The sequence below is a fragment of the Strongylocentrotus purpuratus genome, unplaced genomic scaffold (assembly GCF_000002235.5).
Source record: "Strongylocentrotus purpuratus isolate Spur 01 unplaced genomic scaffold, Spur_5.0 spur5_scaffold_5, whole genome shotgun sequence".
Lineage (NCBI taxonomy): Eukaryota > Metazoa > Echinodermata > Echinoidea > Camarodonta > Strongylocentrotidae > Strongylocentrotus > Strongylocentrotus purpuratus.
In genome coordinates this window covers 35,086,552-35,101,190 of record NW_022145611.1, presented here as the reverse complement: position 1 = coordinate 35,101,190, position 14,639 = coordinate 35,086,552, and the positions used below count along the sequence as shown (strand labels likewise).

The 14,639-nt window shown below is 37.2% G+C and overlaps 2 protein-coding genes across 2 annotated transcripts; both read left to right on the top strand.

Annotated features, from left to right (window-relative positions):
• Nucleotides 1-1,386: 1,386 nt before the first annotated feature.
• Nucleotides 1,387-2,820, top strand: LOC115929754. The gene has a single exon (XM_030999704.1). It carries the CDS (start codon nucleotides 1,677-1,679, stop codon nucleotides 2,118-2,120), a length of 444 nt encoding a protein of 147 aa, XP_030855564.1. The 5' UTR covers nucleotides 1,387-1,676; the 3' UTR covers nucleotides 2,121-2,820.
• A 9,169-nt stretch (nucleotides 2,821-11,989) lies between these two features.
• Nucleotides 11,990-13,819, top strand: LOC115929718. Its single transcript, XM_030999595.1, has one exon. It carries the CDS (start codon nucleotides 12,139-12,141, stop codon nucleotides 12,577-12,579), a length of 441 nt encoding a protein of 146 aa, XP_030855455.1. The 5' UTR covers nucleotides 11,990-12,138; the 3' UTR covers nucleotides 12,580-13,819.
• Nucleotides 13,820-14,639: the final 820 nt, after the last annotated feature.

Genomic DNA, 14,639 nt, shown 5'->3' with positions numbered 1-14,639 from the left:
TAACATAATGAGGTTGTTTGAACTCAGTTTAATGATTGCTAAAGTGAAGATTGAGGGGGGGGGGGGGGGGGGGGGGGAGGAAAGAGAGGGATAGATAGAGAAGAGAGAGAGAGAGAAGTATTTATTTTTCTTGGATACTTTAGGTCACTTTAAATTCGTAAAAATATTTTCTGCTTTCACTCTTCTGAAAGAGCTTTATTGAATTAATATTTATGATGCAATGAAACAATATTTATTTCTAGGTTTCCCTTCTCAAAAGTTCTTTCGACTTCTACAATCATGGGTGTCGATCCTTACGTAATACCTATTCATCAGGGGGGGGATGAATGAATAGATCATCCCCCCCCCCCTGATGAATAGGTATCAGTTATGGATCGACACCCATGTCTACAATAATAGGCAATGATAAAATGAGGTTGTTTGAATTGTCAATTTCTGCTAAAGTGAGACAGGAAGAAAGGATAAGATAGAAGAGAGAGAGAGAGAAACATTGTATTTTCTCGGATACTTCATTTTCAGTTTAAATTTGTAAAACTGTTATGTTTCCGTTTTATATGGTTTTTAAATATTTAGATTGTCCATTTTGTGCAGTCGGAGTTAGATCACGGACTAATAGGTCTACCTAAAAGAGTTTTTTTAACTAGCCTCGGCAAATGTAGACTTTTGTAAGAATCTTCAATATACGCGCAGGCCCTCGAATTAACCTCCCACAAACTTCACAAAAGTCAATACATCCAATTATCATACACTTTTTGTTTTGCACTATGAAAGATGGTATATCATTTCTAATAGTGATTTTTTTTTTCCACATGATGCAAATGTATGGTACGGAACAGCAATATATTATTTCCGAGTAGCTTTATACCATAGAGCTATCGCGAAGCAAGGCCAGTTGTTCATGCTCACCCCCCCCCCACCCCCCTTCTCTCTCTCTCTCCCTTTCTATCTTCATCCCACTTGAGCTAGACACAGTACATATATTTTAAACAGTAGATCATGGTAAATTTATCTAGCCATGCCCACTGTCTTAGCAGTCGGCTAAACTTCCAGAAAATACAATATAGGCCTCTTTCCTTGTGATAAAGTAGGTTAATTTGATCTAGCTTTCGGACAGATGAACGATTATAAGCTTTAAATGCAATTACAGAAGGATTAACTAATAGATTTCTTTCAATATGGGCCCACGATAATAGAAAACTTTAATTTTGTATACGATCCACCGCAAATTATTACATGTATAGGCCTACCCCTATACATGCATATTATACCAGCTGCGTTCGAGCGCTTAGCTATGTAGACGACATGCATGTAGCATGGACCCTACTACGAATGCGTTCTTTTGTCCTGGATAACCTTTAACCCTCGGATATCAATATCATCAACTAAGCAGCCGAAAAAAACCCGCTCACCGACTCGTCTATTTGTAACTGTATTGGTGTGCACTAATGTGTACATAGCTTATCCAATCTATCATACTGTGCTATATAGAATGTTTTTCGGCATCACAACAGTTTACAAGTCATGTGCATTTTAGACTTAACGGTCTAATCAAAAATTCACGCAGCTTTTTTACAGCTAGAGACATATTAGTACACTCTTTTGTGGCGAGACCTGGGATTTGTATGCATCCATTTTGAGTTCACATGCTGTGTATATAGTACGAGTACATTATCATCATGGGACTCATTCACTACATCGCCGTGCTCGTCGGATTCCTGTTCATCTTCGCAGGCCTTCTCAAGCTCACACCGATCGAGCTCGGCAATGGTTTCAGCCAGTCAGAGATGAAGACGATGTTCAAACGTTACCTCTCTGTCCTGCCCGTACATCACATGTTTGGGGTTACGATCACTACGACGATTTACAGGTCGGCCGTCGGGTTTGCTGAAACCGTCTTCGGGAGCATGCTAGCATTCGGACGCTCTTTTTGGAGGGTGATTGGAGCTTTCTATCTTCTTATCATCATGATTGGAGCATTCCTCACACATCAGAAGATTGGTGATCCCATTGCAATGGCGTCGCCTCCTCTCTTTCTTGGTATTTTACTGTTAATCATTCTGCTGAATCGACGCCAACTGAATACCAACTATGGCAGGACTGCCAAGGCAAAAAGCGATTGAAATCAGATTATGTACTCATCACTCTTGAGCGTCGTGCGAATAACTATAGAAAGCAACTTGTCAAAGCGGTCACACTACAACAAACATCCAAGAGAACAATCTTGAGAGACACTCATCCTATGTATTCTCGTCAAAGTTGTAGCAATATATTGTGTAAATAGTTTGTACTTTCTATTGGCTAATGCAACTTTTAGTAATACATGTAGTCAATCTTTCTAATTGTTAATCATCTCTTTTGTTTTGTGTGTGTACAAATCTAATATGAGGGTTTGAAGTCAGCTGACGTCACTAAATGTTGTGTGTTCACGAGAATTTGTCTGTTTTTTCTGCTTTTGTATGATTTCACGAATCATTCATTGTGAGGACCACATGCAACCCAAGAACTTCGGTTGTATGATTCATGAAAAAGAAGTAACGAAGAAAAAGTATATGAAACAGTCCTTGTTTTATTTTCATTCTAATTATAGGCATCATATTATGCATTCACTGCAGTTCTTAACAAAAGAATTCATGTAGAATATAATGATGACTGGTAGTAACATCCTTTTGTCTTCTTTGTATATGAAGAATAACTGAAGGTATAATATTATCTAAGTAAACGATCAGTAATTTTTTTTTATAATGATCATTTCGGTACCATATTGGCCCTATTCAAATTCGTGCTCGCCATTTCATTGTGGACAAATATGTCAGCAAAAAACAGATTTTTTTTCCTTCTCTTTATCCCCAAGCGGGGTTTTTATTTCTATAATTTCAATACATATTTACATTAATAATCTCAATGATTGAGTGAAACATAACATAGGCTAAAAATTATTCAAGTATATTCAACAATTCTTCCAGCTTAGTATTATTTTCTTTGCTTGCAATATAAACAGATGATCGGCAGCTGATTTAGATTATAATAAGTGTGCGTTTTCGCATTTCCTTTTCTAGTTTAGGTCGTAAAATTGATCAAAATTCAAATTAATTCATGTTAAGCACACACAAAGTGCAACAATACTGTGGATCATGTTCGAAACTGTGACATCCAGGATTAGTAGAAATCTGTCAATGCATGGTTTCATTCCATCATAGATGCTTTGTGATAAAATAACCTTAATCATATTCTGAAATTCTCATACCTTTGTCTATAGTATTATTTTGTTTGTAAATCAAAATGCTTGCATCTGATTCTAACTACAATGAAAAAGGGTATTATGACGGTTCGTTATGTCATACTGAATGTGCGCATTATTGTAGAGAGTGATATAATGGATGATTATCGCTGGAGAACGTCCTTCACTCCTCGTTTAATACCTCGTATATCGTCTGCTACTTCAGCTTTTTTTAAATTCTTTGACTGAAAAAATGAAAAACTAAGAAAGAGAGAGAGAGAGAGAGGGGGGTCAAACAAAGAGAGAGAGAGAGTGAGAGAGAGAGAGAGAGAGAGAGACGGTCACACAGAGACAAAGAGATAGAGAGAGTCTACATCTAGGATAGGAGAGAAAAACAGTATGTAGAAATGAAAGAGTGCGAGAGAGAGTGCGAGAGAGAGGGCTAGCTGCATACTGCATGCAGTCTCCGAGAATGTGAAATTACCGAAACTTGTCCAGCGAGGTGCAGGGGGTCTCTTTATTTATTTCTTCCAATCTTCAAAATGTTGAGACAGAAATTATACTGTCACAATAACAAATATTAAAAATCGACATTTTTGCTGCAAAATTTTGAAACTAAAATACGTTTAGGCAAGAGAAATCCCCCTTCCCAAATTGTGTTCTATGGTGGCGCAGAGGAGAGAGAGAGAGAGAGAGAGAGAGAGAGAGAGAGAAAGATAGCGCGAGAGATGCTTAATCATTACATACATTGGAGAAGAAAAACATAATCAATGAAATTCAACAAATTAGGGGAGGCGCGTAGTAGGGGAAACGACCAAAAATAAGCAAAGGGTACATCCATCCTATGAGAAATTAGTTATAGGAAAGGTGAAAGTTGCCTTTTAGAACAGTTTATTAAACAATATGTTGCTATTGGTTTTAAAAAGCAATTATCTGAGGATTTCTGAAAACATAATTATTTTTAGAAAGATAATGCCATGAATAAAACAATGAACTTGCTTTCCAACTAAATGGGTCTGAATTTACTTTTCGGGTATTTATATAAAAAAGATATTAGAAAGTAAGTTTCGGGCTTTCTAATGATTTTTTTTCCTTCTATTTTTTGAGATTGTATTAGGAATGTAAATGTTAAGTTTGTCTACTATACGCGTAAAAATAACAAGAAACTGAAGAAGATGTTATGCTTTAATATTTTATCGCCCTCTACCATCTGTGATACATGTACCACAATATGCCCGATATCTACTAGAATTAGTGTTGTCAATTGTTCTTTTTAAAGTAAGATCAAAGAGTGATGAAATGGCAAATTACTTACATATGCTGTAGTTATCGCATCTTTTTAAATTGTAAATCGATGGCTCGGTGGTAGAGCAGCGGTCCCGTAACCGGGTGGTCCCGGGTTCGAAACCAATTAGTCGATGCGCTATAGTGCCCTTTCGCAAGGCATTCATCCGCATTTTTTTTGTTATTTCCGTATAAAAGACATCATGCATTCAGTAATATAATAACAAATAGAATAATGAATAACAAGATAAAATAAACGGCTGGATAGCCCATATTCAGCGGTATCATTATGATACCGCTGGTCTTCCATGGGGACCAGAAATGATACAGTAAAACAATACAATAAATAACAATATACATTAACAAACGACAAAGAAAAACGACAAAGAAAAATGGCAAAACATAAATTCTCAAGCAAAATATAGTAAGAAATTAAATATCCAGGACAGACAGTATAGAGAAAAGAAACTGGTATTTATAGAAAGAGAATTGTGTGAAGTAAACTTATAAACAACTCAAAAGTCTCTTGAATGAAGACAATGTATTACAGTTGCGTAAGGCCAATGGTAATCCGTTATACAATACTGAGCCTCTATATACAAAGGTTCTTTTACAGTAATTTGTCCTGGGTTTAGGAAGGGCAAGATTAAATTGACTACGAAGTGAGTATCTAGTAACTCTAAAAGAAACATTTTCATTTATATAATTAGGAGTCAGGCCATGCAGTATTTTAAACATCATAACGTTCATGTGTTTAGTACGCCGTAGGGACAAAGTATCCCATTTTAGGATATCATGCAATTGTTGATTCGATATATATGACTGCCGATTTATCTTCAAAATGATCCTCCCCGCTCTATTCTGTAGTTTCTGTAACCGATCAAGATATTTATCAGAAGATGACGACCACACATTGTCTGCATACTCAAAATGCGGGAGAATAACAGATTGATATATAATTTTCAAATTAGTTTCATTTACACAATGTCTCAATCGACCAAGAAATCCAACCATTTTTCCAATTTTCTTACACATGTTTTCAATATGAATGTTCCATTTCAATTCTGAGTCAATGATCACCCCTAGGTATTTTGTGTTATGCATTTGGATTATATCTCTCCCTCGAACTTTCAAAACTAATTTATCTTGTTTTTTCAGCAAATTTTTTGTTGCAATTAACATACCCACGGTCTTGCTGTAGTTAATCTTCAGTTTATTCCGAGATATCCATGTATCTAATCGAGCTAGTTCCTCGTTGAGAACTGACTGTACAACAGACGGATTCTTATGGGAGTAATATAACACAGTGTCATCAGCATATAGATGTATTTTACATTTTTCAAAAGAATGAGGCATATCATTAATAAATATGACAAACAATAAAGGGCCTAGTAGAGAGCCCTGCGGCACCCCACCAGTCAATGGTAATGCATCAGAAACTACATCATTAATACAAGTCACTATCTTTCGATCAACCAAATAGCTCCTGAACCATTGAAGCGATTCACATGTGACGCCTAATAGTAAGAGCTTTTGTAACAGTATATCAGTATCCACCAAATCAAATGCTTTTTGTAGATCAACAAAGACTGACCCTGTGTATTGTCCCTGGTCCATTGCGTTTAACCAGTCGTCGGTCACCTTGACAAGCGCAGTACACGTTGAATGTTTCTTTCTGAAACCAGATTGGTGAGCAGATATAATATCGTTTACATTTAAGTGTTGAATGAGTTGTTTCTGTATCATTCTTTCAAGAAGCTTTGAGATGCATGGCAATAACGAAATGGGCCTATAATTATCTGGGTTATACTTGTCACCCTTCTTATGCAACGGTATAATTTTTGCTATTTTCCATACGTCAGGCACAACCCCATCTCTGATTGATTTATTTATCAAATATGTTATTGGTTTAATAATTTCAACAGCAGCTAACTTAAGAATAAATTGAGAAATACCATCTACTCCAACCGATTTTTTATTTGGGAATTTCCTTAATTCGTTTAATACCTCATCTTCGGTAACAAAAGAAAGTTTAAAATCTTGTTTTAGATTGGGCGATACTGGATTGTCCAGTCTAGAATTTACATCTTGCTCTGACGAATCGTCATTCAAAGTGTCAACAGCGACATTTGCAAAATGGCTATTAAATTTGTTTGCTGTTTTCAAGACATCTCCTTCAATAATAGGAATAGACGATGAAGAGCGACTGTTAGGGACTATGGATGACAACAACGTCCAAGATTTACTACGATTTTGATTTCCAGTTAAATTTTCACAGTAATATTTACGTTTAGCTTTTCTAATTTCAGCTGTAACTTTATTCTTTAATTTCTTGTAATTTTTCCACAATTCACCATCTTGTTTTGACTTTGCTTTGTCTTTCGTTTTGTCCCTTTCATCCATAAGACTAAATATAGTTTCATCTATCCATGGCGAATGTTTCTTCCTTACTCGCTTTGTCTTTAACGGCATGTGTTTATCCACAACTTTCAACAGCAGCTCTTCCCATTTACACACAGCTTCATTCAACTCATCAATACGTTCTATAACCTTCCAATTATTATTTGTAAGTCAGACTTAAATAGTTCATTATCAATCCCTTTTGATTTTCTAAAAGTAACATATTTTACAGAACTTTGTATCTGAGGAGATTTCCATATCAAATAACTCATGGAATGGTCGCTCAAACCATTATGAATTACACCAAATGACTTAACTTTTTCATCATAATTAGTTAACATGTGATCAACCAAAGAGGCACTATTGTTAGTTATTCTTGTATATTCGGCCGTATTGATCTGGTTCATACAATATATATCATTGATTTGAATATATTTCTTGGTTGCACCTTCTAATGGGATTTTCAAAGTATTACAGTTTATATCACCCATAACAATAATAGGAAAATTAAGACCATTGGCATACACTAAAAAGTCTTCATAATCAGTGAGTATCTCCGCTTTAGAATTCGGAGGTCTGTACCAATTAAAAAATACAATGGGACTGGCGTTTTTCTGCCGTATCAATAATGCAATTGCTTCCATTCGCGATAATGATCTATGTTTCAAAACTTCATATCCCAAGCTTTCATGAATATAAGTCAGTACACCTCCACCGTTTCTATTACGGTCCTTACGGATAACATTGTAGTGAGGTATCTGGATTTCACACTCGAATATATTGTCATCCAGTCTAGTTTCATTCAAAGCAAAAACATGTATCACATTTTCACACAAAATAGCCTTAATTTCATCATAATATTTTAAAAGACTAACAACATTCAGTTGTAAAAATTTCAAACCTTTACCGCATAGTTCATTATATTTCACACTTTTACTTGAAACATGAGGATAGATGTTTGCCATACATTAAAACAAAGAAACACAAATATAACAAAAATATAATATAAATACTCCTTATAAAAGATAAAATATATCAAATATATCAACGATTCTGTATTGTGCACACCACAACAAGACGCATGAAGTTTAACCAACATTAATCATAACAGGCAATTGATTAAGCACCCGAAGAGAATTAAGGTTTAAAGCTGGGCGTAGAAAAGATAATTATAGGCCAGGAATTGCTCTGCAAGTCTTCATCGAATACAATCACATGCTCCCAATATAACCGGGAGGCAGTGAGAGACATTTAACATATAGTCCTGAGGGATAAAATGGATTGCCAACAAAATGTAATTGTATTGGAATAAGCTGGTACCAACAATGATTTAACAATATATATTAACGGAAAGTCATACTAAAGAAAGAGTCTAAGCACGATGGATTAACTTTAAACAAAGTGTAGAGAAAACAAAACCCAACGCAATCCGATGCATGGCCAGTCCAGTGCTTCCAACATAAAGAAGTTTCAGCGAAGCGTTCAGCGTTCCATGTACAGCAAGACGCTTAACGAGATGGATTAGTTGCTACTTCCAGTTTCTATGCAAATAAAAATCCAGGTTCAATGCACGCGATAATAATGTCTCCTTAACTAACCATCGACTGAACATGTTCAAAAAGACGCTTAACGAGAAGGATTAGTTGCTACTTCCAGTTTCTATGCAAATAAAATTCCAGGTACAATACACGCGATAATAACTAACCATCGACTGATCATGCTTATGAAGACGACGTAAGCTTGCTGATATCGGTCATCTGTGTAAGAATCACACGGCGTTCATCAGTGGTCAAAACTATGATTCGGCCATCTTGAGTCCAAATCGCTTTCAATTTTTCCTTATGTTTTGACTTTATCTCCCGAAAGAGTCTTCCTCGCTCTTTCGTCAAATTCTCTTGTATGAAAATGGGCGTCCCTTCCAAACCTCTGAGTTTCCTTCTTGCCTGGTAGACCTTGTTACGAGCCGTGTAGTTGGTAAATCGAACAATGATCCCTCTGGTTGATCCTCCTTTTTTCGATCCTAATCTGTACGATCTATCGATGTCTCCTCTTGTTAGCTTTATGTCCAATTTCTCCTCACACACTTTGTTAATCAATTCATCTGTCTCCTCACTCTCTCTCTCATCCAGACCATGAACAATTAGGCAATTTCTTCTTGAATATTGCTCAGCCTCTTCGTGCTCCTCCTTCAGTCTGGAAAATTTTCTCTCCAAATCACTTATTTTGATATCTCTCTCGGAAAGCTCAAATTCAAAACTTTCACGAATGCTTTCAGCAACCTTTTCAGTAATGACAGATGTTAGTTCTTCAATAAGTGTCAGCTTTACCTTTGATACAAGAGAGTCTAGAATATCGTTGTTGTCCTCCAGTACTTTCTTGACTTCTCCGCGTATATCTCTTGCGATATCCTCAGTTTGAAGTTTCGCGCCTCTCGGCATCTTGACGCGTTTCTGGGCAATAACTTCCATATAAATTTCACGAAAAGAGTTCACGTAGTATTATAAGTAAAACCAACACAGGTAGTTCAACGACCTCCCAAAGTACTCAAAAGTAGGCAAAATTCCTATAGGTGCTATAGTTCCATTGCTGTTGTATATACTTCAGCGAAGTACTTCAGCGCATTAACCAAGTCCCTCGGAAATGACTGAAAGCTGTCGGTCCATCGGCTGCTTACTAACAAGCATACAATGCAGTCAGGTAAAAACAAACCACACCAAAAACCCCAAAACAAACGAACGAATGAAACGTTCAATATGAAGTTAATATGCGACCTGTTATAATAACGTCATGAGCCTGATAACAAACACATTTTTCTTCTTGTTTATTTATTATCAACCATCGTTTTTTAAAGAAAATGTGAACCTATGACATTGATTGTGATGTGGTCTCGAGATTCTCGAGCCTCAGTCGAGGGCTCGAGGCCACACCTCAATATGGAATATGTCCAGTATTCCGTACAATGTAGGAAGGCGCGTACGCAGGGGGGGGGGGGGGGGGTTAAACCCCCTTCATTTTTTTGTTGATATGTGTGTGTGTTTTGGAGGAAACCCACCCCCCTTCGTTTTTTTATTTTTTATTTTTTTATTAAAAAAAAAAAAAATGCTAATCGGTGAGCTGAAAAAAGGTGACCTTACCCCTCCCCCCCCCCCCCAACAGAATGAAATGTTGATCGGTCAAATTTTCAAATTTCGGGACCGAAAAAAAAAATGACCCCCCCCCCCCCCCCCGCTTATTCAGTGGCTGACTGAGTCGTGGCGAAATTTTTGGGACCAAAAAAAAAAAAAGAAGAAATATGTCCTCTTACCCCCCCCCCCCCCCCTCCCCCCCACCCCCCCTCCCCCCACCCCCCCCCCGCTTTTTCAGCGGCTGGCTGAGGCGTTACAAAATATTCGGCTCGATTTGAAATTGTTAACCCCCCCCCCCCCTCCCCCTTGAAAAAAATCCTGCGTACGCGCCTGAATGTATTGTAGGCCTATATTTCAATTTTTCAATGATGAAAGAGGAACGTTCGCGGTTACCCTCACACGTGCCACATTTCACACTACGTTCCAAACATATAGGCATTTCGCTATTATCATGATGTTGAACTCCATCGAAGTGTAAACGTACCTCCAGTACAATTCAACCTTCGAGCGTTTAAAGTATACATCCAAGGTTCTGAAATACTAATCAAATTAATTTGTAATGTGTTTTTTTTAATCTCTGCTTTATTAGTTCAAGCAACAGTTCCCAAGAACATACTGCATCAGATATATGTTTCAGGGGCGGATCTAGGGGGGGGGGGGGTTCGGCGGTTTAACCCCCCCCCCCGGGTGGACAAGTGAGAGGGAAAAAAGTAAAACAGTAAAACGGCGCGATTTTTGGAATTTTTTTTTGGTCGAACCACCCCCCCCCCTGGCAAAAAGCTAGATCCGCCCCTGTTTTTAGCCTATACAACAAGCATTGAAACAAAATTTCTATCTAGTCATAAAAAAACACGAGATTTAAAATCTAAAATTATATGTTTGGTCATTTCATTGCCAGGATAAGCAACCAAGGGGGGGGGGGAATACTTTGTTGTGGAATAAATGTCATCTCCATATTAAAAAAAGATACAGTGAATAAGGTTATATATTTGAGCGCCATGGCAGCAAGGTACCCGAATATCCTCATAATAAGGGGACATTTATTTAACCTCGTTGCCTGAAACCATGGACCTATATACTGAACTAACCCGTTAAGGTGAGCAAGAAAAAAGTACATTTTTCTCTGAAATCATATATTTCCTCATTAAAATACCCAAAATGATATACGTTTGTTGGTCTCTCGCGGTTTCTGATACTTTGTTTTAAATGAAGTTGATGACATATATTCCAATATATCATGTACAACTATAACATTCTCTTGCGCAACACCAAATGGTTGAAAAACGATCAATGATGGTCACATTTTGAGAGGGCAGAATATATAACCCCTGCCCTTCTTTTATGTTTACCTTGATGTTTTGTGTGTTATGTTATCGGTTTTACAGTTTTACTCGTATGCTTGTTGTCGTTCTAGTTGAATATCTGCATTTAACTGTCTTATTGCTTGTTTGTTTTGTACATTAATTTGTTAGATATTTATTTGTTGTAACTTTACATGTACATATTCATTGCCTTACTTCTTGCATTTGCAAGTTTTTCTTATTATTGTATAATTCACTGTATATTTATTGTTATTTTTATGTATGTGGACCCCTTTGAAAATAAGCTGTGCTGAAAGGGCCATCCACCCTATGAGAGGAAATAAATAAATAAATAAATAAATAGAGTGGAAAAAAAATAATTTCAAAGTGAAACGGTATAATGTATTTCATACTACAGATATCATTTTAAGAGTTATCACGTTAATTAATTAGTAGACCTATAATTATATAAGGGATTATCATACTGCATGAAGAGCGTTACCATGCAAGCAATTCTATCTCTCTACATTATCTCACGTTCTTTTCCTTTTCCCATGCATAACACTCTTCACTCGACCTTATTAAATACAAAAGGCATGATTCAAGGATTCAACGGGGAAGGGGGCACGTGCCCCTGTGCCCGGCGCATAGCTACGCCACTGGTAAACCATATTGTGCGATTATAGCATGGCCATGTGTCGTTTTTCGAGCGCGAGCGGTATTGTATTGTGTTCTACACAACCGAGGCTGAGGCTAATTCAACCCATTCGAGCACAGTCGCTTCCCTGTAGCTTTGTGAAATAGTAGAGAAATGGCGGTCAGTCACTACCTCGCCCTTGTCTTCGGACTACTTTTCATCGTAGCAGGCTTCGTAAAACTCATACCCCTCGACAACGACCAGAAGGGACATGGGCTACCTCAAATGTACACCGACTTTGAGAGATTCCTAACCGTTCTTCCGCTACGGGACGTAGTGGGTATAAAGACCGCTGCGATGTACCTATCCCTGGTGGGCGCTACTGAGGTGCTGTTAGGTGCCTTGCTCGCATTTGGACGACCTGTTTGTCGAGTGTTTGCCGCCGTGCCTCTCCTCGGCATCATGATCGGAGCAGCCTACACTCTCGTGATGGTCGGAGAGCCCCTATCCCACACTGTACCAGCTGTCGTGTTTGGAGCTGCTTTGGTTTATATCTTGCTGAATCAAAGGGGGCTTGGAGGTGGGGTCATCAGTACAAAGTCGAAGAGCAATTAACTGATTTGATTGGAGAACATTGGCGTATCCAACATAGTGGTTGATGAAGCTAGGAACGCCCCTCTGTTTGAATTGAAGCCCCCACCAGCTGTACCACCGGTACTTGCAGATTGTCTACGTCAAGCAGAGCTACCCAATTGCATTCCAGCCCCCCACCCCAACCTAACCCCAACCCAACCCCAACCCTCTCTAGAATATCTTTAGGACCCCTGTATATGACTCGTGTCTGGATACGCCTCTGAATGAGATTGAATTAAAATGCAACAATATATATTAATGATCGGATCACTGGAGAACTTTAAACATTGCAATAAAATTGCAAGAAGAAGGCCTTTACTCCAATTTAATACAGTAAGCTAGGATACTAAGTTCTACCTTCAGCAACTGAATGTGTCTTCTTAGAATGCAAGCTATCATCTTACCAGCTAGTGAAATGTCACAGAGACGTGGGATTATTAAGTGCCCTACTAATAATGCTGCATGCTGCAAAGACAAAGTAATGAGAATGATGAAGATTGTGGCGAGAGAAGCAATTTGTGGACTTGGAAGATAATATGCCTTATTTTGCCTCAATCATTTATGTTTCTAACTTTCTAGTATTGTCTCGATATCATATATTACGGAGAGGTTTTGGTGAATACGGAAAAGTTTATTTCATTGATTTTGTTTTTAAAAGTGGCATTGATTTCCTTTCCCGACAAGGTGAATTATGTGATTTCATCTTCCAACAATATATGCAAGCTATTTACTTAGTTGTCAATTGTTATGTAGGTTTCTCGTAATTAGGCTCATTGAAAAGTGTACTATGGCTCTTGCCCCCCTTCCCATATTCCTTGTGACCTCGGCACCAAATTCATAACTTTAAAAAAAATCAGAGAACCTTGAATCATCGCTATACAAACTTGGCTATTGTAGTTTTATAATTGGTCTACATGTACTGCAGCCTCGCAACAGTTGTGTAGAAATTAAGTATTGAACAAATATAAAGCAGAACGAGAGCCCTAATTCGTTGATGACCGTATGGAGAATTTGAAGTACATGTATATGGCATACGGCATAAAAAGAATGGGAAGTTTAAAAAAATTCCCATATTGAAATAAGAACTTATCAGTTTCCAACATACAGGTGTTCCTAAAGAGGTAATCAAAGAAGCTTTTTAAAAACTAATCAATTGCAATATATTAAATGGAAAGTGTATCCTGATGTTAAATTGGTTTTAATGAATGCAACCCCCCCCCCCCCCAAAAAAAAAAAAAAAAATTAGTGAATTTTTAGCAAATTCAAATCAGAATTAAGGCAGTTTTGAATTTCTGAAGGTGTAATCAATGAAACGCAATCCTGTACCATTCTTATCGGTCTCCTGCTTACTCTGTCAAATAAATTTTTCTATTTTTTCTTAATTATTAATGAAGGAATAGATTTGTTTTGTACTGGGAATGTGAGAAAATATATTTGCAATGATTATATCTAGGGTGCCTTTATGATGGATTTTTTCGCATAGTGCAAGATACGTCATGGAGACGTATTGAATAATTGCAACTTAAAAAATGCAGAACTTAGTTATGTTGATTATATCCTGGGTATATGATGTCTCTAGTAGAAGTGCTTTACAGATATACCCTGGTCGTCAGATTCAGGCTTCCCCACCAAATTTTTTTACACATTCTCCAGGCTCCCTGGTTGAAAAGAAGCAATGCAGATATAATTGCTCAAGGACGTAAGTACCTTGCGGGGAAATCGAACCCACGACCTTTGCATGTCCAATCAAGTGCTTAACCACTCAACTATGACACTTCAACTTTACTTTTTTATGATTAGATTTTACTTTAACTTTCCGTGATGTTAAGTAGGACAAACCATAATGTTTGTCCTACCTAGCAACAAATAATGTATGCAATTTGCATTCTGACTATTGAAATACAATCATGTGTATCAGGTGAATGAAATATTTTGTATCATGTATCATGGCACTTAACAAAGATTTATGCATTAAATTTGATTACATTACAAAAAGTGGTCTGTTATTATTATGTGGTAATTATATATATATCCAATATTTC

Coding starts and splice junctions, on each gene's coding strand:
- LOC115929754 (XM_030999704.1), top strand. CDS start 1,677: ATGGGACTCATTCACTACATCGCCGTGCTCGTCGGATTCCTGTTCATC.
- LOC115929718 (XM_030999595.1), top strand. CDS start 12,139: ATGGCGGTCAGTCACTACCTCGCCCTTGTCTTCGGACTACTTTTCATC.